Consider the following 24825-nt stretch of genomic DNA (forward strand, 5'->3'; position numbering starts at 1 on the left):
CTCTTCTGCTTTTGTGCCAAACGTTCCTGGTTTAATGGAGCATCTAGTAATTTTGCTTTGACATGGTCTGGCAAGATTTGTTCCTTCAGCCAGGCATGCCTTCTCACTACAGACCCAGTGACAGCAGCCCTGCAAGATGCTTCTAAGGCATCAAAACCACACTGCAAAGTATGTTTACTGACTTGGTTTGCAGAAGGCATCAACTCTTGTAAATCTTTATTTTCTGCAAAATCTGGAAGCAACAACAATTTTTGTTTAATTAGTTCCATAATATGCTGCTGGTACTTCAACATATGAAACTGGCAGTTTAAAACCCTGATGGCAAGAGTTGCAGAGGTATATACCTTCTTGCCCCATCTGTTCAAAGCCCTCGAATCCCTGTCCGAAGGGATAACATTTTTGGCTGTAGTAGCCTTAATACCTTTAGATCCCTGCAAAATGGTCTCTGGATCCGCAGTGGGATTCTTAAAGAGAAACTTGTGAGAGTCAGGTACCCCAAATTGCATAAGAATCTGTCTAACCCCCCGGGTCGTCCCATTGTGGCAGCTACTAATTATTTTTTTACAAAATATTGGTGTGGTGATACATGGATATTTGTTACCTTATGTGGAAAAGCTTGATTCTTATATTAAAAATTCTTTTGATTTTATTGACAAGATATCTGATGTATTTTGGACTGACATGCTTTGGATTAGTCTAGATGTGGTTAGCTTATACACAAATATTAGTTATAAAGATGGTATACAAGCATTGCATTATTTCTTGGGTGATAGTCCTTTCTCACATTATATTTTGGATTTAACCAGTTTTTGTCTATCTAATATTTTTTTTTAGTTTTAATGAGGTGATTTACCATCGATTAAGAGGTATGGGGGCACCTTTTGCCCCCATGTACGCCAATCTATTTATGGCTAAATTTGAATTGGAATACATCTATACTAACGTATTTGTACAGCATAATGTGTTATTTTACTTTCGTTATATTGATGATTTGATTTTTTTATGTAAAGGGGGTTCTGACTTAGTATCTACTTTTGTTTCTGATCTTAATAATAATAGATATAATATTAAATTTGATGGTTTGTAATTTGGTACTAAAGTAAATTTTTTTTGGACATTTCTCTGATAGGAGGGAAAGATGGTCGCATTTTAACTACTATCCATTGAAAATTTATTGATGGTAATCAATATTTATTTGGCACTAGTTGCCATCCGCCTCATACATTGAGAACTTTGCCCTATGGAGAAATGGTTAGACTATCTAATGATGGCTTAGATTTGGAAAGACAGATTAATGCATTAATAGATATGCTTTTACAAAGGGGTTATACTATGCAAGTGATTATTGAATCAATTGAAAAATTGTTAAAAGCTAATATAAATTATGAAAAAAGGGACAAAACAAGATAGATAAAAAATGACAGAGGAATAATACACAAAAACATAATATTTATTTTGTTACTACTTATAATATAATGAGTGAGAAAATTTGGGAATTTATAAAATATTATTGGAAATTTTTGCTACAAGACAAAGTGGTGAATAAATTTATTCCTAATGTTCCTCGGGTTGCTTATAATAGAGGACAGAATCTGGGAGATAACTTAATTAAGGCATATTATATTTGCCCAACTGATAAATTAAATCTTTCAGTGTCCATTTTTGGAACTGTACCATGTCACACTTGTAATATATGTCCCTTTATTAAGTTACACTTTTCTAGAATAAATGATAAAATATTTATACCACAGAAATGCTTTTCTTGTTATACTTCAGGTGTTATTTACGGTCTCAGATGCCCCTGCAACCTTTTTTATATTGGGGAAACCAAAAGAAAATTTAGAATAAGGCTGCAGGAGCATGTTCATGACATTAAAAAGGGAATATTGGAAAGCCCGGTTGCTTCGCATTTTATGGAAAAGCATAGCTGTAATGCTAATTTATTGCAAGCAACTATATTAGAACAATTTTTTGTGAAGAAAGGGGATGATAGATTATTAAAGAATATGTTATTGTATAAGGAAACTATTTTCATATTAAAGTATAAAACATTATCAGCAATGGGTCTTAACAATATACATTTGTATTTTCTTATTGTTTGTATTTTATGTATTTGTTGTATTGTTGAAGTACTATTTATGTAACTCATGTTCACTTTTATACAGAGCTAAGAACTGGTTAATTACTTTATTAATTGGATGTGGGATGGAGTCTATTTAATTGATTGTGTATATAAAAGGGAATATTTTTTCACCATTACTTTTGTACTCATTGAAGGCTGTGGTGGCCGAGGCACTAAGACAGTTTGAATTTTTATATTAAATTTTTCAGCATGGAATCCGTGTTGTTTTTGTGATCCTGCAGTACCTGTCAGGCTTTCTAGGAGTTGGTGGTAAAGTATCAGGAGTAAGACTGGATTCCATGAAAACATCATCTACAACATCCAGGCCTGTACTGAGGAAAGTCTAAAAATTCTGAGTCTCTTTTTGGACTGTGGGTAGTCCTGGCATTCCCAGCGGAAATGCTCTCTTAAGATATGCAAGGTCCTCTGGAGGGTATGTCCTGGTAATCAGAGGGATCAGAGGGATCAGAGTCATCGGACTCATGGTCTGCAGAACCAGAAGGGAAATCAATTCTTTGTCTTTTAGAGGGGGAAGGGTGGCTTCCCCTAATTAGAGTTATAAGGTCTTCAGCTATTCTAAGCATTTGTTTATGTGGCAAGGGAGCTTCAGCATACGCTTTGGTCGTTGGTTTTCCAGGTGTAATGCGAACTCTGGGCCTGAGAAAATTGGTTGTTTTAGTCTGAAACAAAATAGTCAGTTTAATACAAACATCGGAAGGTCAGAATACACCCTCGGAAGCTGGTGCCTGCACAGTGGCTCCGGACCCATCCAAGGTAGAGACATCCACAGGTTCCATAATCGAAGAAGCATCTTGTGGCATACCGGACTCCAAACAGGTCTCAGCAGAGGCCTGCAAATCTGTAGAAGTGGGTATCAGGTGCTGCGAAGGAGCCTCACTCAGGACTGGCCACTAGCTTAATGGAAGCGTTGTCGGCAGTTTTAGACCTATGCGGTCTGTCTCTGTCTTTATCCTAACGTTTTTTCAGAAGATCAATAGTCAGATGGCTTACCGAAGCAATTTCAGAATATGGAGAATGAGAGTGATAGAATTTAGCAACAAAGATAGCCCGACGATGAATAGTTCATGCGTTAAGGCCCAAAACTGAGAGCGAGGGACGGCGTGGTCTGGGGCTAAACAGGTGATGCAGTAACAATAAAAGTCTCTGTGAGGTATTTGCTTTCCACAGGCCAGACAATTGTTAACTTTTTCTGATATCAGTTAGAGCAAGAAAAAAGAATCCCCAACGGGGTACTTAGCTTTAGAAGACTTCAGGTTTGAAAGTCGAAAAAATGAAAATTTCAGGTAGTGGCCGACTGGCACTTGCGAACTGCTTCTGCTCTGGGCTCCTGCACGGCAAGAAAAGCTGATGTAATGGCACTGGCTGCATGTTTTATACCCCTAATGACCTGACGTCATGGAAGAGGCGACAGCATCCGACACAGAAATCCCAAGACACTGGTATTCGGGACGACTAAGGGCTACCTGCAGACAGATAATCCCAAGTGTGATGATTGCAACAGTGAAAAGTACAGTTTTGTACCTACCATAAATGTAGATGTTCGAGTGCATTCACTTCTGCAGTCATTACACTTGGGTTATCCTGCCGTCAGGCGGTCCCGCAGTCGGCCAGAGTTCCAAAGTCTTGGTCCAGTGTCGGTTGCTGTCGCTTCTTCCCTGACGTCAGTGTGCCAGGGGTATATAAGATGCAGCCAACGCCATTTTCTTCAGTTTTTCTTGCTCCAGATGTCAGGTGCCCCCAAATAGGTAGGCAATACATATTGCTAATAAAACATACATAAAAAATGAAAACAATACCTTCAGTTACAAGCAAATACACCACAAAGGTTGTATAGGGTAGAAAGGTAGAGATAAGTCCCAGCTAAGAAAGTGGGGATGGATGGAGGGTAACCTGGACTGCAGCAGTGAATACACTCGAACATCTACATTTATGGTAGGTACAAAACTGTACTATGTTCATAGTGTTTCACTGCTGCAGTCATTACACTTGGGTTGAATCCCAAAGCTGAGGTTGGTGGCTGGGTCTATAAAGGATTCGGGGTGGCTATGAGGCCCTGCAGCACTACAGTGACAAAGCCAGCTGTGGATTTAGAGTAAAGAGGCAAGTGGTAATGCTTGGTAAAGGTATGCACTGAACTCCAAGTTGCAGCTTCCAAAATATCCTAGGTAGGTACTCCTCTAAGGTAGGCAGTTGAAGTGGCTGTTGCCCTGGTGGAATGTGGCCTAATGTTGCTAGGTACAGTTTTTCCATGCTGTGTGTAGCAGAAATGGACACAGTGTCCTATCCATTTTGAAATGGTCTGCTTTGAAATAGCCTTTCCCTGTGATCCTGCAGCATATGCTACAAACAATTGCTCAGTTTTCCTGAAAGCTTTTGTTTTGTCCAAGTAGAAGCGTAACTGCCTGTGTATGTCCAATGAGTGCAGAAGTCTCTCCCCTTTATTCTGGGGATTTGGATAAAATGTTGGCAAGTGAATAGTTTGGTTAAGAGCCACACTGGATACCACCTTTGGCATAAATGTAGGGTTTGTTCTTAAAGAAACCCTGTCCTGATGAAAAATGATGAAAGGTTCCACTGCCATTAGTGCCTGTAACTCGTTCCACTGCCATTAGAGTGCCTGTAACTCTGAGACTCTTCGTGCTGAGGTTATTGTCAGAAGCAGAGCAGTTTTCCATGACACATATTTTAATTCTGCTGAATTGGCTGGCTCAAAGGGAGGTAAAGTTAGTTTTTCCAAGACAAAGTTGAGGTCCCAAGTTGGTGTTGGTGCTCTCCGGGGCAGTCTTATGTTTTTAGCCCCTCCAAGGTACTGTTTTAGTAATGGATGAGAGAAAATAGGAGGATCCGTGTTGTAATGAGCTGAGATGGCAGAGGCGTGGATCTTAATGGATGAAAAGGATAGGCCTTTGTCCAGCATCTCAGTTAAGTATTGTAATATCTGAGGAATATTTGGAACAAGAGGGTCAAAGCTTTGAGCCTGGTTCCAGGCGCAGAATCTCTTCCACTTTTCTGAATAAGATTTCCTGGTGCTGGGCCTCCTGGCCTCCAAAATGACATCCATAACAGCTTTAGAGAGATGTGTTGGCTGTTTGGCTAAGCAATTTGCCATGCAGCCAGGTTTAAGGTTTTGAGCTAGCTGTGTAGGATCTGATTGTTTTGTTGAGTCAGAAGATGAGGAATTTGAGGTAAAATCCATGCTGGGCCTTGAGCCAAGTTCTTTAAGATTGGGTACCAGTGCTGGTGTGGCCAGTCTGGGGCAATCAGGATCATTTTTGGCCTTTCTTGTCTGGCTTTTAGGAGTACCTTTGAAAGGAGAGGCAGTGGTGGGAAGGCATAAACTTTTAGGATTTTCCAGCTGAACGAGAGAGCATCCACTTTCCATGCTTGTGTGTGGTAAGACCTTGTGCAGAATTTCTGTAGTTGGCAGTTTAGAGGGGAGGCAAAAAGATCTATGTCTGGGCACCCCCATTTTTGTATTATCATGCTGAATACTTGTGGATTTAATTTCCACTCGTGAGGATCCATGATGTTTCTGCTTAAGTCGTCTGTCAGAGTATTTTTCTTTCCTGGCAGGAATTGTGCTTGCAGATGAACTTGAAAGGTCAGTGCTGTGTTCCACAAAGTCATGGCTTGTCTGCAGAGGAGATAGGAATGAGTGCCCCCCCTTGCTTGTTTATGTACCACATAACTGTGGTGTTGTCCGTCTTTAGTAATAGTTGTCGTGGATGCAGAAGGTCCTTGAAAGCAGTTAGGGCATTTTGTACAGCTAGCATCTCTTTTTGATTGATGTGAAGATGTAGTTGGTCTGCGGCCCACTTGCCCTGAATACATTTTCCTGCCCTGTGTGCTCCCCAGGCGTAATCCGAAGCATCTGTTGTTAGTGTCTGCCTGGCTGTGGGTAAAGTGAAAGGATGTCCCTTGTTGTAGTGACATGCCTGCGCCCACCATCGAAACTCCTGTTGTAGGCAGGGAATAAGTAGTATTACTGTTTCCAAACTGTGACAGTGTTGAGTCCAAACACTTTTTAGGTACCATTGTAATTTCCTCATATGCAGTCTGGCATATGGTATTAGTAGTATGCAGGACGCCATGAACCCCAAGGCCTGCAGAATTTTTCTTGCAGGGAGTTGGGTTTTTGCTGCCATCAATTGAAAGTACTGAGTCAGTTGCCTTTGTTTGTGTGGCATGAGATAAGCCATCTGGGCTGTTGTATTTAAGCTGGCACCCAGGAATATTATCTCTTGTGAGGGCACTAGTTTTGACTTCTTTTCGTTTACTGTGTACCCTAGGCAAATGAGCAATCTTTTTACAAACGCCAGATGCTTTAGAAGAATGTCCTTGCTCTCTGCTTGAATAAGACAGTCGTCCAAGTAGGGATATATTTGAATTCCTTTTTGCCTGCAAAATGCAATTACTGGTGCCAGGCATTTTGTGAAGACCCTGGGCACAGTAGATAAGCCAAAGGGCAGTGCAGAGAATTGGTAATGCATTGTGCCAGCGATGAATCTGAGGTATCTTCTGCAATTTTGTCTGATTGGGACATGCAGGTATGCCTCTTTGAGGTCCAAAGTAACAAGCCAAGCCTTCTTGCCTAGCATGGGAAGAAGTTGTAGTGTCAACATTTTGAATTTCGGCACATCCAGGTAAGTATTTAGAGTAGATAGGTCCAGTATGGGTCTTCCAGGCTTTGTCCTTTCTGGGAACCAAGAAAAGTCTTGAGTAAAATCCTTGTTCCTGTTGTGGCACTTTTTGAATAGCTCTCATGTCCATGAGAGCTGTAATTTGTTTTTGTGTCTCTGCCCATTGATTTTGTGGCAGGTCTGGCATTCCTTTTGGCCTTGGTAGAGTGTGAAAGTGGAACCTATAACCTTGAGACACAATATCCAGAACCCATTTGTCTTGGGTGATTATATGCCAATTTTGTGAAAAAAGAGCTAGTTTTCCCCCTAAGGGAGCTGCCAAAAGGTAAGTGCTTGGCATGTGAAGGGGGAAGTCATTGGGACCGTTTCCTATAAGGTTGTGACTTGTCTTCTCCTCCTTTTGGGGTAGAAGCACCCCACTATCATGGTCTGTAAGAGCCTTGGGGCTGAGATCTGCCTCTTGGGCATCTGTATCTGCCTCTTTGTGGTCTGTCTGACACTAGAAAGGACCAATTTTTAGAAGGCCAATTTCTGCTAAATCGAGGTGACTGTACCTGTAAGAAATCCTTCACTGTTTGCATAGATTTTGCCTTATCCTCCATTTTCTTTAAAACCTCTTCTGCCAACACCAAACAAGATATCACGTTGTAAAGGAGCATCCAATAATTCTGCCTTAACATGATCAGGTAAACCTTGTTCTTTTAACCAAGCATGCCTTTGAATCACATATCCTGTAACTGCGGCTCTACAAGAAGCCTCTAATGAATCAAAACCACATTGCAGAGTATGTTTTCCCACTTGTTCAGCTGCATGCAATAAATCCTGCATCTCCTTGTAGTCAGGACTTTCTGAGCTTGTAAGCATTTTCTGTTTTAACACAGACATTAAATATTGTTAGTATTTAAGCATGTGGAACTGGCAATTTAAAGCCCTTACTGCTAAAGTTGCAGAAGTGTAAACTTTCTTCCTCCATCTATCTAATGCTCTTGAGTCCCTGTCAGAAGGAACTGGATTTTTAGCAGTGGAAGCCTTTACCCTTTTTGGACCCTGGGAAATAGTTTCTGGGTCAGCAGCAGGGTTTTTATAAAGAAATTTGTGAGAGTCAGGGACTCTGTAATACCTATCTGGCTTGACTGGTGCTAGGGGCAAAGAATCAGGGGGTTACTGGATTCAGAGAACACATCATCCACAATATCTAACACAGGTGGAATAGCAAGGGGCCTGTGCTGAGGTAATAAAAGAAAATCTCTAAGCCTTTTCTTGGATTTTGAATAATCCTGGCTCTCCCAATGGAAATGTTCCCTCATGGTATGTAAAGTTTCCCCAAAAGAGTTATCCTCAGCAGGAGAGGCTGAAGGGATAGATTCTTCAGCATCAGAGTCCTCATAGGGGGGTAAAGAGTATCCCTGGTCTGAAGAGGAATCAGAAGAAATGGAAACCTGGTCAGAGGAATCATAGTCTGTATCCTGCCTAGGCCTTTTATCAGGAGGGGGATGGGAACCCCTGATCAGAGTAATTAGGTCTTCGGCCATTTTGAGCATCTGTTTTTTAGGCATGGATGCCTGTCCAGGTGAATGCTGTACTTGTTTCTTTGTCTTTAATGGAGTTTTAGACTTGGTTGTTGTTTTGATGGTAAGCTGTGAAGGTCTGAAAACACCCTCAGAAGCCGATGCCTGCTCAGCGGCTCCGGACCCATATGAGGGGTTAATTTCTGTAGGCCCAATACCTTGAGTTTCCAGAGGCCTAGAAATGTCCACGTGAGAGTTGGAGGCAGCCTGTGGCTCTGAGGTAGCGGGTGTCAGGGGCTGCGAATGCACCTCACTGGGAACCGGTGAATCGGTGACTGGCCTAGAAGAGGTTTCATCGTCAGTTTTGGACCTCGGATGCCTATCCTTATCTTTGTCTTTGCATTTTTTGTGAATTCCGGTCGTCGGTTGTTCTGACGGCATGGTATAATTGAACCTTCGGCCAAAATAATGGCGGGCAAAATCAAACCAAAGTTTAATAGTGCGCTTGTTAAATCTAGCACAAAACCGACAACTAGTGACGTCGTGGTCTGGGCCTAGGCATGGAATACAGTAAGAATGAAAATCCTTATGAGGTATTTGCTTCCCACAGAAATGCAATTATTAACTTTTACTGACATCGGTCTGAGGCAAGAAAAAGTTTCCCCAATGGGGTACTTAGCTTTATTGAAGACGTCGGTTCTGAAATTCGAATTTGAAAATCTCAGGAGTTGGCCGACCGGCACTTGCGAACTGCTTTTGCTTCAGGCACCGCGCGGCAAGAAAGACTGAAGAAAATGGCATCGGCTGCATCTTATATACCCCTGGCGCACTGACGTTAGGGAAGAAGCAACAGCAACCGACGCCGGACCAAGACTTTGGAACTCTGGCCGACTGCAGGACCGCCTGACGGCAGGATAACCCAAGTGTAATGACTGCAGCAGTGAAACACGATGAACATCATGAAGAACATCAGACAATATATCCCTGGGATCCCACCTGTGTCCCTGTTGGACAAGGAAAACAGGTGCTGACTTTGTGGGAACATGGGTGAAATTCTTGGCTAGGCTTACAAGGACCTCCGTGCCAATAGCCTATTATCATCTTATGACCCTATGAACCTATGGCAAGAAGACCAAAGAATCAGTACTGCAATACAGTCTATGAAGAATATTTTCATTTTTTCAGGACACTTGATGTTGTATCATATGCATTTGTCAGCCTTCAGCTCTAACTCCTAGGGTGAAAAATGTACATATTTTCTTGACGTATAAGTCCGGCATCCAGCTTTTTCCTCTTAATGGGAATGTGTAGATCCAAGATGCTAATTTGTAGCATCTTTTGCATCCATAGATTCCACAGGAGGATCTACTACTGGGATCTTGTATAAACATTTGCATTTTTAAGGAACTCTATAATACCATTTTTGTTAGGGCTGGGCAAAAGTATTCCAAGAAAGGTGCTCACAAGTGTATCCTGAAAAGCTAGTATTGCAGGTGAAAGAGCTGTCTTCCTTCAGCCCTCCACTCCTAAAACACTGGGTACCTCCTATATGTATCTGAGAGATCTTTGAGTTTTCCATTTGAAAGGCTCTCAATACACTGAGGAGCTCCCCAAGGGGAAATATCCTCTGGAGGAGTGTGTGAGGCTATAGTGCCTTCATCATCTCTATCATAGCCCAGTACTAAATGTAAAAAGCAAACAGACTACGTCCTCTTCTTTACTGAAATTTGAATCTTGTATCTCAGATGTGCAAGGTATTTCTCCTTTTCCTAGTAACATGGCTGAGCCCCAGGGAGAGGGTTCAGCTGCTAGTGGGGTGGTAAGGCACTGACTACATGCCACAGTGCTGGAATTCCTTGGAACAATGGTGACTTTCCAATATCTATCTGACCTTAAGAAAGTAAGGTGTGCCTTGAAACAGCTACTGTAGCTCTAAATTATGCCAGGGGTCTTCTCAATTAGAAAGGTCAAAAAATCCAGGGGACGTTAACCATCCCTGTAAAACTACAGAGATTAGCCTCATAGTGACACCCTATGTGCATGCTAAGAGACCATCATTATGCTGTTGCTCATTATTTTTCTTGTCTAAAGTCTGGCTGATTAGGGGGGCAGAAATCACACTGTCTGTCTCCTATGGATTAAGGCACTGTGGGAAGTGAAATATAGCTGATACTTTGGGCCTGGGGTATACAAAACTGTGCTACTCCAAGGCTGATGTCCTCATAACCCTGTCAGGATCACAAAGGTTTTCCGGTTCTTCAACTTTCTTGTATGGATGTTATCAACTTAAGCTTGCTGCTGAGTAATACTCTAGCTGGAAGTAGAGGCAGGCACCCATTGGACAAACATTTTTGTTCTCCAGGAAGTCCCATATGTTTGATGCGTAACATAGCTATGTCTTTTGTTAAACACTGCAGTGTTCACTTGAGGAAACAAGACACTTTTTACATATAACCCCTCTTGATCCCCACTACCTGACAGCCATCAGACTCCTATGGCATAATTATCCTCCTTTTTCTCCTTCAGGCAGGAGACAGTTATGGCCAGTCATCATACAGTCAGCCATCAGGATCTTCTACGAAGTTCTAAACCCTAGTCCCTCAAAACAGCTAAGTGGTCAGCCAACATTACCTGCCTCCCCCGATGTACATGCCCCTACGCATGTCTGATGGCAGCTGCATCATATGGTGCTTGTTGTACACCTCCCATAATGGCCCAGTTGCTGCTAGTAAACCTGCAATACCAAGACTCAAACAGGTGTCAGCACAGTAACAAGTTACCCACATGCATCGCCTTTCCAGGATGAGGAGCCAGCCACCAATTCCCACCCTCCCTTGTCAGTTCATTCTAAGATGGGGCTGCTAACTGATCCAGATCACTTGTTTCTCAACAAAAGCTTCACCCATTTGTGCTACAGAGATGACAATGAATCAGATGATTCACCCTCAAGTGAGTAAGTATGGTGAGTATTGTAATCCCTTGAAGGAATCTTTCTCAACGTTAGACTTGAAATGTATCTTTTCTGGGGATATCAAAGATCTTGGAAGAAGTCAAAGTAAACTTTATTGTCATTTAGAACTACACAAGTGCAGCCTAAACGAAATTCCAATTATCAACTCACCAGACAGTACATAGGAAGCAAGGCTAACAAGAACAATATAGTTCAATTAAAAAATATATTCAATACAAGCCCCACAGAAAGATAAATAAATGAATAGTAACAGCAAAAACACACAAGCCCCCCCCCAAGACAGTCATAAGAATACTGTACATAGCAGCATGATAGTGTAGGATTGCACATGTTAAGAATGTCCTCTTCTGTTCATCTGCATCAGACAAACAGCAGGCAACTGCACACGAATAAGAAAATATATTGCTATATCAAAGAATTAAAAAAAGATATTGCACACTTTTCAGCTGAGGTATGTACTGTGAATGATTACGGACTAAATAATTAGTGGCTGGAATCAGAGTTTATAAGACTCAACATTATTGGGTAGAAACTGTTTTAAGTATATGGTGGTCCTGCAGCAGATACTCTGACATCTCTTGATGACATGTGTCATGAATTATTTTGGATGCACATTTAATGCTTCTTGCTGTGAAGAGATCCTGGATTGATGGTAAGTTGTAGCCCATGATTTTTTCGGCAACTCGCACCACTATCTGTAGCTTCTTTCTTTCTGCCACTGTACTGTTCCTAAACCAAACTGTGAAGCTACTAGTGAGAACACTCTCAACTGCTCCTCTGTAAAATGTGGTGGGAACAATAGGTGGGAGCTTTGCTTTTTTGAGCCTACTGAGAAAGTGGAGATGTTGGTGAGCTTTTTTGACAACTGTCCAGTATTCAGAGTCCAAAAGAGATCCTCCAAAATGTGCAGCCCTAAAAACTTTGTAAATTTGACCCTTTCCACTTCTTTACCATTTCTCATGAGCGGTGAGTGTGTTGTTGACCTTTTCCTCTTGTCTATAATGATTTCTTTTGTTTTACTAACATTCAGGTCAAGGTTGTTCTTAGCACACCAGTCAATCAATGAGTAGACCTTGTCTCCGTAATCTCTTTCATCCTCCCTTTTGATGAGGCCCACAATAGTACTATCATCTGCAAACTTAATGATGTGATTTGTGTTGCATTTTGAAGAACAGTCATGGGTGAGGCTGAACAACAGAGGGCTTAGCACACAACCCTGAGGAACACTGGTGTTGAGTATTATGCATCCTGAGGTGTTGTTGCCCGCACATGTTTTCTGCGGTCTGTTAGTCAAGAAGTCGAGGATCCAGTTGCACATGAGCTTGAAGATGTACAATCTTGTCAATAAGCTGTATTGGAACCACTGTACTGAATGCTAAGCTGAAGTCAATAAACAGTCTGACGTAGTTGTTTCTTCCCTCCAGATGATCAAGTGAGAAGTGGAGTTCCACTGAAACAGCATCCGCAATGGATCTGTTAGCCCAATAAGCGAATTGTAGAGGGTCAAAGGTGGATGGAAGGTTTGCTGACAGATGCCTTTTAACTAGCTAGTGAAAGCATTTCATGACATGAAGTTAGAGCAACCAGTCTGTAATCATTCAGGCAGGCAATATTTGCTTTTTTGGGGACAGGGACAATATTAGTTACCTTGAAGCAAGAGAGAACTTTACCAAAAATAAGGGAGGTGTTGAAAATATCTGCTAGAACTGAGAATAGTTGGTCTGCGCAGCCTTTAAGTACTTTGCCCAGTATTTTATCAGGACCAGCAGCCTTCCTGGGGTTCACCTTCTTAAGTTGAGATCTCACGTCATTTGAGTTAAAGCTGAGCACCCTATACTCCTGTTCGATAGGTAGCCTTGTAGCAGCCATACTGTTTTTCTCTTCAAATCTGCCAAAGGAGGAGTTCAACCTGTCGAGGAATTCAATGTTGCCTTCACACTAAGCTGACCTGGTTTTATAGTCATTAGTCTGTTTTGCCCCTTGCCAGAGACTCCTGGTGTCCCACATGTCTGCAACCGGACTTTGTAATTTCTTTCCATATTCCCTCTTGGCCTCTAATACCTGTTTTTAGGTTTGCTCTAGCTTTGTTGAGACCCTCCTTGGCTCTGAATGCTGCATTTCTTGCCTTCATGAGATCACAGACTTTGTTGTTGAGCTACGTTTTTTGGTTTGCTCTGATTGTAATGCTTTTCGATGTCAGATACATCATCAACACACTTAGCGATGTAAGCTATTACTGCGTCCATGTAATCATCTATGTTCACCTGCTCATGTGACATAGCTGCCTCTTTGAAAATGTCCCAACAGGTACTATCAACGCAGTCTTGGACATTGCAAAGAACCCTCCTGCCAGAGCCTGATCTGCTTAACTGTGGGCTTTTCTCTGATCAGAGCTGGTTTGTAGGCTGGTAGAAGCATGATGGTAAGATGATCAGAGCTTCCTAAGTTAGGTTATTGTATTGCTCTGTAGACACATTTGATGTTGGAATATGCCTTGCCCAGGCTTGCACCCCTTGTAGGAAAATCTATAAACTGATAGTAGTGGGCAACACTTCTCTTAGATCTGCTTGATTAAAATCACCAGCAACCACATGTGCAAAGTCTGAGTTTTTCCTCAGTAGCTCACAAACAGAGTTATAAAGATTGCTCAGGGCCTCAGTGGTGTTTGCACTGGGTGGAATATACACCACTGTTACCTATATTCCATTTAGCTCTAGGTACATAAAAGGATCTGCATTTTAAATACAGGAACTCTAGATTATCAGAGCAATGTGACTGAACAGTCTTGTTCTTATACCATTTTTCATTCACACAGATGCAGACTCCACCTCACTTGGCCTTTCCACACAAAGCTTGACAACTGTCTGCATGAAAAAGTGTGAGATCTTCTAAGCTAACAGCACTATCACTAATCTTGTTATGGAGTCATATCTCAGTTATTTCTCACCTTATGTTTGCTGTAAACTTCCAGCCAATGGTCATCCATTTTACTGCCCAGTAAGTGTGTATTTGCTAGCAGTACTGAAGGCAGAGCAAGCCTGTGAGGATTAGTTTTCCGCTTTGCAGCAATTCCAGCCCTGATGCCCTTTTTCCTGTTCTCTGACATCTTTTCCTCTTCTGTCTTATCCTGAGTGTTCCAGAACCTTCTTGTTTTAGGCACTTTAACGCATGCTGGATTAAAATACACAGCTCCACTATTTCTGTGAGCAAAGCAGGCCCCAGGAACTCTGCCCACTGCAGGGAGTCTAATTAGCAGCATGAAACTGTTAACTGCTTAATTTCCAGAAGCTTCTGTCTGCTGTAAGTTAATGTACTTCCACTTAAAAGTCCAGAAAGTGATTTTCTCGAAGTTTTGTGTGAAAAAGAAGACAGATTAAGCATATCACTCTGCCAAGCCGACACAAAAAACCGAACTTTGGCATAACCAATTAATATTTTTCTGGGAATATCAAATGCCTCAGAATCAGTCTCCTAAGAAGTCTGGAATAACCACTTAAGAAAACAGCAACAATGCAAAATCCCAAAAGTCAAGTCAGATCAATTTTATAAAGATTTTCCAGAGCAAGATACATCTTGCTGTTCGGTAGTTACCTGGAAGAAGTTGACAGACTTGCAATGAATGCTTCTTGTTGCAAAAAAAAGAAACAAATTATGGCCTGGCTTACTCTTCCCTTTATACTGAGCATCATACTGACATCATCAGTGTGGGAGGGAGTTTATTTCATGCTGGAAATGCTGAACAGCTACAGAAGTTTGGTAGGAAAAACACACCTGTCCAAGTGTAAGAAATTTTACTACAGTAGTGATCTTTATAGTGAACGTCAAGGAAAAAACACTTGGTGGAGACAAACAGGGCAGGAACCCAAATGAGTGTGATCATGAACTTCACAGGGGACTATATTATTAATCAATGTGCACGCTGTATATGCATTACATACCAATACAAACTCTTAAGAAAGTGTAAAAATAATACATACCCTGCAAATCTGTACAGCATATGTCAGCTGTTGCTTAAGATCTATTTTACTCTTGTTCCGTGGAAGGTACTCTTTAAGGCTTCCAGAAGGAAGAAATTCCATTATCAATTTAATCCCTCTGCCTCCTAAAGAAAGAAGCACAAAACAGTTAGCAACTGCTCCCAGCTTCTGTAATATTAAGAATAAAAGGCCCAACAACATTAACAAATTGCTTACGACTACTCCCTGTTTTCGCCTGATCAATTTCCCCACCCTTCACAAACATCATAAATAGAAACTGTAAAACATTATCTTAAGTAAGCTTTTCCATTAAAATAAAATAAAACATAAGAAAAAGTACTTACTTGCCTTTAAAAACAGTGACATCAACTTAAAGGCAATGACCTCAAATGCATGCAGCCTTGAAAGACAAAAACAAAATGCTGAGGGTCCCTCACACCATAGGAAGTTATATGGGATGACTGGAAGCAAGGCATAAACAAATTTTTTTTTTTTTTTTTGCTTTTCTGACAGACTTGTCTGATGACTCCACTACCTGTACCCAGCTGAAAAATTTTATTTTGGGCTAGGATAAATGTTATGACCCATTTGTTCTTCCTCCGGGTACCTAGTCAATACATTGTATAGTTTTGCCCAGCATTCAGGAGTGACAATACCGCCACCCTCCCCATAACCTTGGAGCTCTCTCTGTCTGTGATAACTCTTGAGCCCCACTGAGTTCCATTTTCTGAAAGAAGCAAGCCTTTTAATTTCCGCAATCAGTGCACCTGCACAAGAACAGCATGTGCTCAGCAGGCCCATGCTCCATACGTTCAACATCTAGGGCTCCATCTAGGTGTCCCAGCCACCTCACCACCACTGCTCCCCCCAGGATGGGTGAGCTGACAATGACTGTTCACTCCCATCCACCATGCATCTGCTGTCAATGTGCCCAAGCCACTAACAAATCAATACATACTTAAATCAAAATTCTGCAGAATTAATGAATTCAAAGCTGATATTGTTAAAAAGACTAAGAAAAATACAGTGCATCACATCCTTAATGTAGCTGCAAAATTTAAGCCAACTGTAAAAAAAACTAATTCAGTTCCTAGAATGGGGGAAATATAAAAATGTTATTCAGTAACTTATTTAATACCATTAACATATACCAAAACACGTTATAGCATAATTTCTCTTCATGCAGCTATATGACATGGCTAGGTAGTGTTCCAAACATACTGAATAAAACAGATCATGCTGAAATGTTTTATTTTTACTTTTTTCCTTTGCTATTAAGATTTCTTTATCTTTTATTTCATTTTGAATGTTTGTCTGAGACAGTATGATGAACAGGACTGTTAAGTTTCTGTCACATGACAGATTAATATTTCACTACTTGTAGCATAATAATAATGTTTTGTACGATGCAAGGTAGCATTACAGCAAATTAATACAACAGTACACTGTCTGCCATTCGTTTGCACTCAAAGGTGGAATAATACACATACTGTGTTTTATAAAAATCAAGACTTCAAATGGGATACAAGCAATCTGATCCACAGCTGACACGTACATGGTTTATCTACCACTCCTCTCCAGAGGAGTAATGCACCTGTTTTACAAAAATACTACAAAAAAAAGGAGAAATAAGTTAAGAAGCCATTTTTGTGGACGTGATTTGTAGAGGATAATGACAACCCTCACAGCCTCATGTGGATGGTTATGCCTTCCTCAACTCCATTTCTTAGGCTTGGCATTCCTCATACTGCCACTAATTACACATAACTAATTCAAGACAGCAAAAAAATCAATGACTTCCAAAATGACAACAGCTTAATTCCAGATCTCTCAGTATGAAAAAGTACAGTTTTGTACCTACCATAAATGTAGATGTTCGAGTGTTCACCCTGCTGCAGTTATCACATTTGGGTTATCCTGCCGTCAGGCGGTCTCGCAGTCGGCCTGAATTCCAAAGTCTTGGTCCGGTGTCGGTTGCTGTCGCTTCTTACCTGACGTCAGTGCGCCAGGGGTATATAAGAGGCATCCAACGCCATTTTCTTCAGTTTTTCTTGCCCCAGATGTCAGGTGCCCCCAATAGGTAGGCAAAATATATAGCTAGATAAAAATAAAACAATACCTTTAGGCACAAGCAAATACACCACAGAGGTTGTATAGGATAGAGTGGTATGGATAAGTTCAGCTAGTTCAGAGGGGATGGAGGGAGGGTAACCCGGACTGCAGCAGGGTGAACACTCGAACATCTACATTTATGGTAGGTACAAAACTGTACTATGTTCATCGTGTTACCCTGCTGCAGTCATCACACTTGGGTTGATCCTTGGTTGGCACTCCCCTGAGAACGGCTGCTGATGTAGCTGTAGCCCTGGTGGAGTGGGGCCTAATGTTAGCAGGTACCGGCTTCCCATGATGCGTGTAGCAGAACCGTATGCAATGCCCTATCCATTTAGAAATGGTCTGTTTTGCGATAGATTTTCCTTGTGATCCTGTAGCATAGGCTACAAAGAGCTGGTCAGTTTTTCTGAAAGCCTTAGTTTTATCCAAGTAGTAACGTAATTGCCTGTGAATGTCCAAAGAGTGCAGGAGTCTTTCTCCTTTGTTCTGGGGATTTGAGAAAAAGGTGGGAAAATGAATGGATTTGGTTTAGGGCCATACTAGATACCACCTTTGGCATAAAGGAAGGGTTAGTTCGTAGAGAGACTCTGTCTTGATGAAAAATTAGGAAAGACTCCACTGCCATTAGTGCCTGTAGCTCTGAGACTCTTCTAGCTGAGGTTATTGCTAGTAGCAGGGCAGTTTTCCATGAAAGAAATTTTAAATCAGCTGAAAAAGCTGGTTCAAAGGGCGGCAGTGTAAGCTTTTCCAAAACAAAGTTGAGATCCCAAGTAGGTGTTGGTGCTCTCCTTGGCGGTCTTATGTTCTTAGCCCCTCTGAGGTACTCTCTTAGGAGTGGATGTGAGAATAAAGGAGTATCCGTGTTGTAATGAGCTGAAAATGCTGAGGTGTGGATCTTAATAGATGAAAAGGAAAGTCTTTTGTGCAACATCTCAGTTAAATATTGTAGAATCTGAGGAATGTTTGGATCAAGGGGATTTTGGCCTTTAACCTGGTTCCAGGCGCAAAATCTTTTCCATTTGTCTGAATAGGTTTTCCTGGTGCTGGGCCTCCTGGCCTCCAGAATGACATCCATAACAGCTTTGGATAGAGGTGTTGGCTGGTTGTTTAGGTAATTTGCCATGCAGCCAGGTTTAAAGTCTTGAGCTGGCTGTGTAGAATCTAATTGTCTCGCTGGGTGAGCAGGTGAGAAATTTGTGGCAAAATCCATGGTGGGCCGTGAGACATGTTCCTTAGAATTGGATACCAATGCTGGAGTGGCCAGTCTGGTGCAATGAGTATCATTTGTGCCCTCTCTAATCTGACTTTCAGCAGTACCTTTGCTAGAAGAGGCAGTGGAGGAAAGGCATACACTGTTAATATTTTCCAACTGAATGAGAGGGCGTCCACTTTCCATGCTTGTGGATGGAATGTCCTTGTGCAAAATTTTTGAAGGTGGTAGTTTTGGGGGCTTGCAAACAGATCTATGGCTGGGCGTCCCCATTTTTGAGCTATCATTGTAAATACTTGTGGATCTAGTTTCCCTCGTGTGGATCCATGATATTTCTGCTTAGGTCGTCTGCCAATGTGTTTTTCTTTCCTGGCAGGAATTGTAATTGAACCTGGTAAGACAGTGCAGTGTTCCACAAGGTCATTGCTTGCCTGCATAGAGGGTAGGAATGTGTGCCCCCTTGCTTGTTTATGTTTATTATTAGTTGTCCTGGGTGTAAGAGGTCCTTGAAAGCTGTTAGGGCATTCTGTACTGCTAGCATTTCTCTTTGATTGATATGCAGATGCCTCTGATCTGTAGTCCATTTGCCCTGAATGCACTGTCCTGTCATGTGTGCTCCCCAGGCATAGTCCGATGCATCTGTTGTCATAATTTGCCTGGCTGTGGGTAAGGTGAAAGGCTGACCCTTGTTGAGGTGACATGCCTGTGCCCACCATAGAAACTCCTGCTGAAGGCAGGGAATGAGTGGTATCATTGTTTCCAAGCTGTGGCTGTGCTGAGTCCATACGCTTTTCAGGTACCATTGTAATTTCCTCATATGCAGTTTTGCAAATGGTATTAGTAGTATGCAAGATGCCATGAACCCCAAAGCCTGCAGAATTTTTCTTGCAGGGAGTTGGGTCTTTGTTGACATTATTTTGAAATATTGAGTCAGCTGTTGTTGCTTGTCTGGTGTGAGATAAGCCATCTGGGCCATTGTATTCAAGCTGGCACTCAGGAATATTATGTTTTGTGAGGGCACTAGTTTTGATTTCTTTTTGTTTACTGTGTACCCTAGGCAACTTAGAAGTTGTTTGACAAATGCCAGTTGCTTTAAAAGAATGTCCTTGCTTTCTGCTTGAATAAGGCAGTCGTCCAGGTATGGGTATATTTCAATTCCTCTTTGTCTGCAGTATGCAATTACTGGTGCCAGGCATTTTGTGAAGACCCTGGGTGCAGTAGATAAGCCAAAGGGCAGTGCAGAGAATTGATAATTCGTTGAACCTGCAATGAAGCGGAGGTATCTTCTGCAATTTTGTCTGATAGGGACATGCAGGTATGCCTCCTTGAGGTCCAACGTTACTATCCAAGCATTCTTGCCCAGCAATGGAAGAAGCTGCTGTAGTGTTAGCATCTTGAATTTTGGTACTTGCAGATAGGTGTTCAGAACTGAAAGATCCAGAATGGCTCTCCATGCTTTGTCCTTTCTTGGGACTAGAAAGAGTCTTGAGTAAAATCCTTGTCCTTGCTCCTGTGTAGGTACCTGTTGAATGGCTCATGTCCATGAGAGCTGTAATTTGCTTTTGTGCCTCTGCCCATTGATTTGGTGGCAGGTTTGGCATTCCTTTTATCCTTGGTAAGGTATGAAAGTGGAATCTGGATCCTTGAGAGACAATGTTTAGGACCCATTTGTCTTTTGTGATGATGTGCCAGTTGTCTGCAAAAAATGCTAATTTCCCCCCCAAGGGAGCTGCCAGGAGAGATTTGCTTGGTAGTTTGAGGATTGAGTCATTGCGTTTGTCTTCTGCTAGCTTGGGGCCTGACTTCTCCTACTTTCTGGGTAGCAGTACCCCATTGGCGAGGTTTGTAAGGGCCTTGTGACTGATCTCTGCCCCTTGGGCGTCTGTATTTGCTCCTCTGTGATCTGTCAGATGCTAGAAAGGACCAGTTTTTTGTTGGCCAATTTCTGATGAAATGAGGGGGTTGTACCTGCAAGAAATCCTTGACCTTCTGCATAGACTTTGCCTTATCCTCCATTTTCTTTAACATGATCAGGAAGGGTTTGTTCTTTTAACCAAGCATGTCTACGTATGACCAGTAACAGCTGCTCTACAAGAAGCTTCCAATTAATCAAATCCGCATTGTAAAGTATGTTTGCCCACCTGATCAGCTGCATGCAACAGATCCTGCATTTCCTTGAATTCAGACTGTTCAGTATGTGTGCTCATTTTTTGTTTTAATTGAGACATTAGGAATTGCTGATATTTCAGCATGTGAAACTGACAAATTAATGCTCTCATAGCCAGAGTTGCTGAGGTGTATATTTTCTTTCCCCATCTATCTAGGGCTCTGGAATCCCTTTCAGAGGGCACAGGATTTTTAGCCATAGAAGCTTTAGCTACCTTAGGACCCTGGGAAATTGTTTCTGGGTCAGCCACAGGGCTTTTATAAATGAATTTGTGTGAGTCAGGTACTCTGTAGTATCTGTCTGGTTTGGCTGGAACAGGAGGTAGAGAGTCTGAGTTTAAACTAGACTCCAAGTAAACTCATCCACAATATCTAAAACTGGAGGGATAGCAAGAGGTCTGTGCTGGGGTAGTAAAAGGAACTCTCGGAGCCTTTTCTTAGAATCAGAGTAGTCCTGGCCTTCCCAGTGGAAATGTTCCCTCATGGTATGTAAAGTTTCCCCAAAGGAATAGTCTTCAGGGGGAGATGCTGAGGGAATAGAGTCTTCAGCATCAGAGTCTTCATAAGGTGGAAAAGTGTAATCCTGTTCCTCAGAAGAATCTGAGGAAATTGAAACCTGGTCAGAGGAAGCATAATCCTCCTCTTGTCTTGGTCTTTTATCAGGAGGGGGATGGGAACCCCTGATTAGGGTAATCAAATCTTCAGCCATCTTAAGCATCTGTTTCTTAGGCATGGGGCCTTGAACTGTAGACTGATGCACAGTCTTCATAGGTTTTAAAGGAGTTTTAAGCTTAGCATAAGATTTAATGGCGAGTGTAGTCGGTCTGAAGACACCTTCTGCAACCGAAGGTGTTTCCACTGCACCGGGGTCTACTTCTGCTCCGGTGTCGGAAGATGGCTGCGTCGGCCTAGTAGACTTCGCATGAGAATCCGCAGCTGTCTGGGGTTCCAGTTCTGCGGTCATCAGGGGCTGCGTAGGTGCCTCACTGAAAACCGGAGAACCGGCGACAGGCCCAGCAGAGGCCTCGGAGTCTGGCTTGTTCCTAGGCTGCCTGTCCTTATCCTTGCGTTTTTTATGTATGCCGGTCATCGGCTGCTCCGATGGCATGATATAATTAAATTTCCTACCAAAGTAAGCATTCAAGTGCTTTCACAGCTGATAGAGCTACAAAGATAAGACAAAACCAGACAGCATTTAGTAGAACCACAGGCTTATACCATTTATGTTATCATGGATAACCTTTCTTTTTAGTTAGCTTGAGTCTGTGTTTGTGTGGCTGTCAGTTTGGAGCATTTGTTCCTATGAGGAAGGTAAACCTTTAAGATTTGAAGATGTACATAGTTTTGTGTGTATCAAGTTAATATGTTTTAGTGGGTATTGGGGGAGTGTGTGTATTTTTGTTTGAGGGTTTTCAATAAAACAAAAAGTTCTGTAAGATGTGGCATAGGCTCAAATGGAGATAAGAAAACTGTAAAAAAGATTAACCTACCAAACAGTGCATGCATGTAACACAAAAGTCAAAAATAGAATTTAACAAAAAAGCTGTTATACATAAAAGGTGGAAATAATAATCTCTCAAGAATATGATGCTTTCTATAATGTCTTTAAATGTTAATGGTCTCCCAGATGAATACAAAAAAAGAAAGAGTAGTGAACTATATTAAAAATGTAGAGTGCAAATAGCTATGCTACAGAAAACGCAATTGGAAATAATTGAACATGCAAATTTGATAAAGATATGTTTTCAGGATAGTTATTCAGCAGAATACGTGGGGCAAAGGGAGACAGAAGTACTTAAATTAATTGCAAGATGAGCTGCAATAGTAACAGAAGATGATAAAAAATACAATAATGGTAGATCTGTAGTACTAAGGGGCTACTGACAAGGGAAGAGGATCACACTGGCATGTATTTATATTCCATTGAAAACTGTTATAATGGAGCATAAGAAAATTCTGGGAGAAATAATCAATAAGGAATGTTACTTTCAGGGGGGGAATATAATTTGATTTCCAATAGTGAAGATGTGTCGGGGGGGGGGGGCAGAAGGGAAAATATAACAAAGGATGGTATATTTTTAAAGAAATTTCTGAAAATATTTGGCATGGAAAATGTGAGTTCAGTACTAGGAGTCTGGAGTGAATTTACATATTATTCCCCAGGATAAAAAAAATGGGCTAGGCTAGACATAATTTACATTTCACAGGAACATGTGCATTTAATTGAAAGTCTTGATATGCATCCATTAACTAATTCAGATCATATGCCAGTATTAACTATAATAAAAACACAGGGTAACGAAATAAAAATGAGACACTGGCACATTCCCACTGACTGTATCTGTTGAAAAGAGGAATTTAAGGAAAGGATAGTGGAAAATTATTCAGAAGTTATAAGAGAAGATAGAAACAACTTCTGAAAATATAGCTAGGGAGTGGGATAACATTAAAGTGGAGTTTAAAAATAGGGTGGAAATAAAAGAAAGGAAGCTATGGTTAAGAAGTAACTTCTTCTTCTTCTTTCGGCTTTTCCCGGTTAGGGGTTGCCACAGCGGATCACCTTGTCCGCACATTGAATGGCAGTGGAGTTTTACGGTGTCGAGTTGCCAGCCCGGCGCCCAACCTTCCACAGAAGGCACACTCACACGCACACCTAGGGCCAATTTAGAGTGTCCAATCCACCTGCAGCATGTCTTTGGGATGTGGGAGGAAACTGGAGCACCCGGAGGAAACCCACGCGACCACAGGGAGGACATGCAGACTCCGCACAGAAGGCACCCCAGCCGAGGATCGAACCGGAGAACCTCTTGCTGTGAGGCGGCAATGCTAACCACTGCACCACCGTGGCCGCCCGTATGGTTAAGAAGTAACAAATGTTAAAATATTCATAGAACAAGAGGAGGAGCAACTGCAGAATGTTAAAGAGAAAATAAGGGATTACCTCAACAATATGCATGAGTTTAGAAAGACTGCTGTTAAGCAACTGTTTTTGATGATATCTCTAGAACACAAACATTTGTAGCACACCAACTCAGGCAACAGACTGTAGAACAGGCTGTCACCAAGCTTAGGGAGTCTGTAACAAGGAAAATAACAAGGGATCCTGTAGAACTATTAGAACTATTTTGGAAATTCTATTAAAGTTTGGATAAAGCAGAGAAATATGGAAATCAAGAAAAGGTACAAATGGAAATGTTTATGGAAGAACTTAATATGCCAAGGTTAGAGGCAGAGGAGGCTCAATTACTAACAGGATAGTAGGAGATGAGAGAAAAATGGTGATGTATAACCAGTCTGCTGGAAAGTCCCCAGGAACAGATGGTATTCCTGTGGAAATTTGGAAGCTAGGAGATAAAAAAAAACTGATAAAGATTTGGAAGGTTTTGTTTAACAATATTTTAAGAGTAGAAGTACCAACATCCTGGAAGAAAGCGGTGGTAGCTGTAATACCTAAAGAGGGTAGAGATCCATCAGATCCAGCTTCATACAGGCCCATTTCAATACTAAACCATGACGACAAAGTGTTTACATATATAATGGCTGAAAGAATGTCTAAAGTGATGCCAAAATTGAAAGATATGGATCAATGTGGTTTTGTGGAGGGCAGGAGCAAACATTTGACATCATTAACACAATACTGATGATTCAGAAGGAAGCAGAATGTTAAGAAAATACCACTGTTGTTGGTGGGTCCTGATGAAAAGAAAGCGTTTGACAGAGTAAGCTGGGACTTTATGAGCAGAGCAACAGAAGCATTTGCATTCCTTGATAAAACACTAGGAGGATATATGAGGAATTGGAAATGAAAATTAAAGTGGGTAAGGTCCTCTCTGATAATCTCTGCTTGAGCAGAGGAAGCAGGCAGGGGTGTCCCCTTTCCCCTTTGTTATTTGGATTATATTTAGAACCACTGGCAAAAAAAATAAGGGACTTAAAAATTCAAGGATACACTATAATACGTATGTTAGTCAAGAAAAGCTGGTTCTATTTGAAGATGATGTCATTTTATACATGACAAAATCAGAAAGGGACTTTACAGTGCTGTGGAGCAAAATATAAAATTAATGAAGCTAAAACAAAAGCAATAAAGTACAG

At 41.5% G+C, this 24825-nt stretch overlaps 1 protein-coding gene across 1 annotated transcript in view; it reads right to left on the minus strand.

Annotated features, from left to right (window-relative positions):
- JAK1 (Janus kinase 1) overlaps positions 1-24825 on the minus strand; it is a 1643095-nt gene that overhangs the window by 201808 nt on the left and 1416462 nt on the right. Inside the window, exon 20 of the mRNA XM_044085562.1 lies at positions 15240-15364. Within this exon, the coding sequence (XP_043941497.1) occupies positions 15240-15364 (125 nt within the window). The remainder of the gene's footprint in view (positions 1-15239; positions 15365-24825) is intronic.

The sequence above is a fragment of the Protopterus annectens genome, chromosome 10.part0, assembly GCF_019279795.1.
Source record: "Protopterus annectens isolate FY-2018-M chromosome 10.part0, PAN1.0, whole genome shotgun sequence".
NCBI classification, from domain to species: domain Eukaryota; kingdom Metazoa; phylum Chordata; order Ceratodontiformes; family Protopteridae; genus Protopterus; species Protopterus annectens.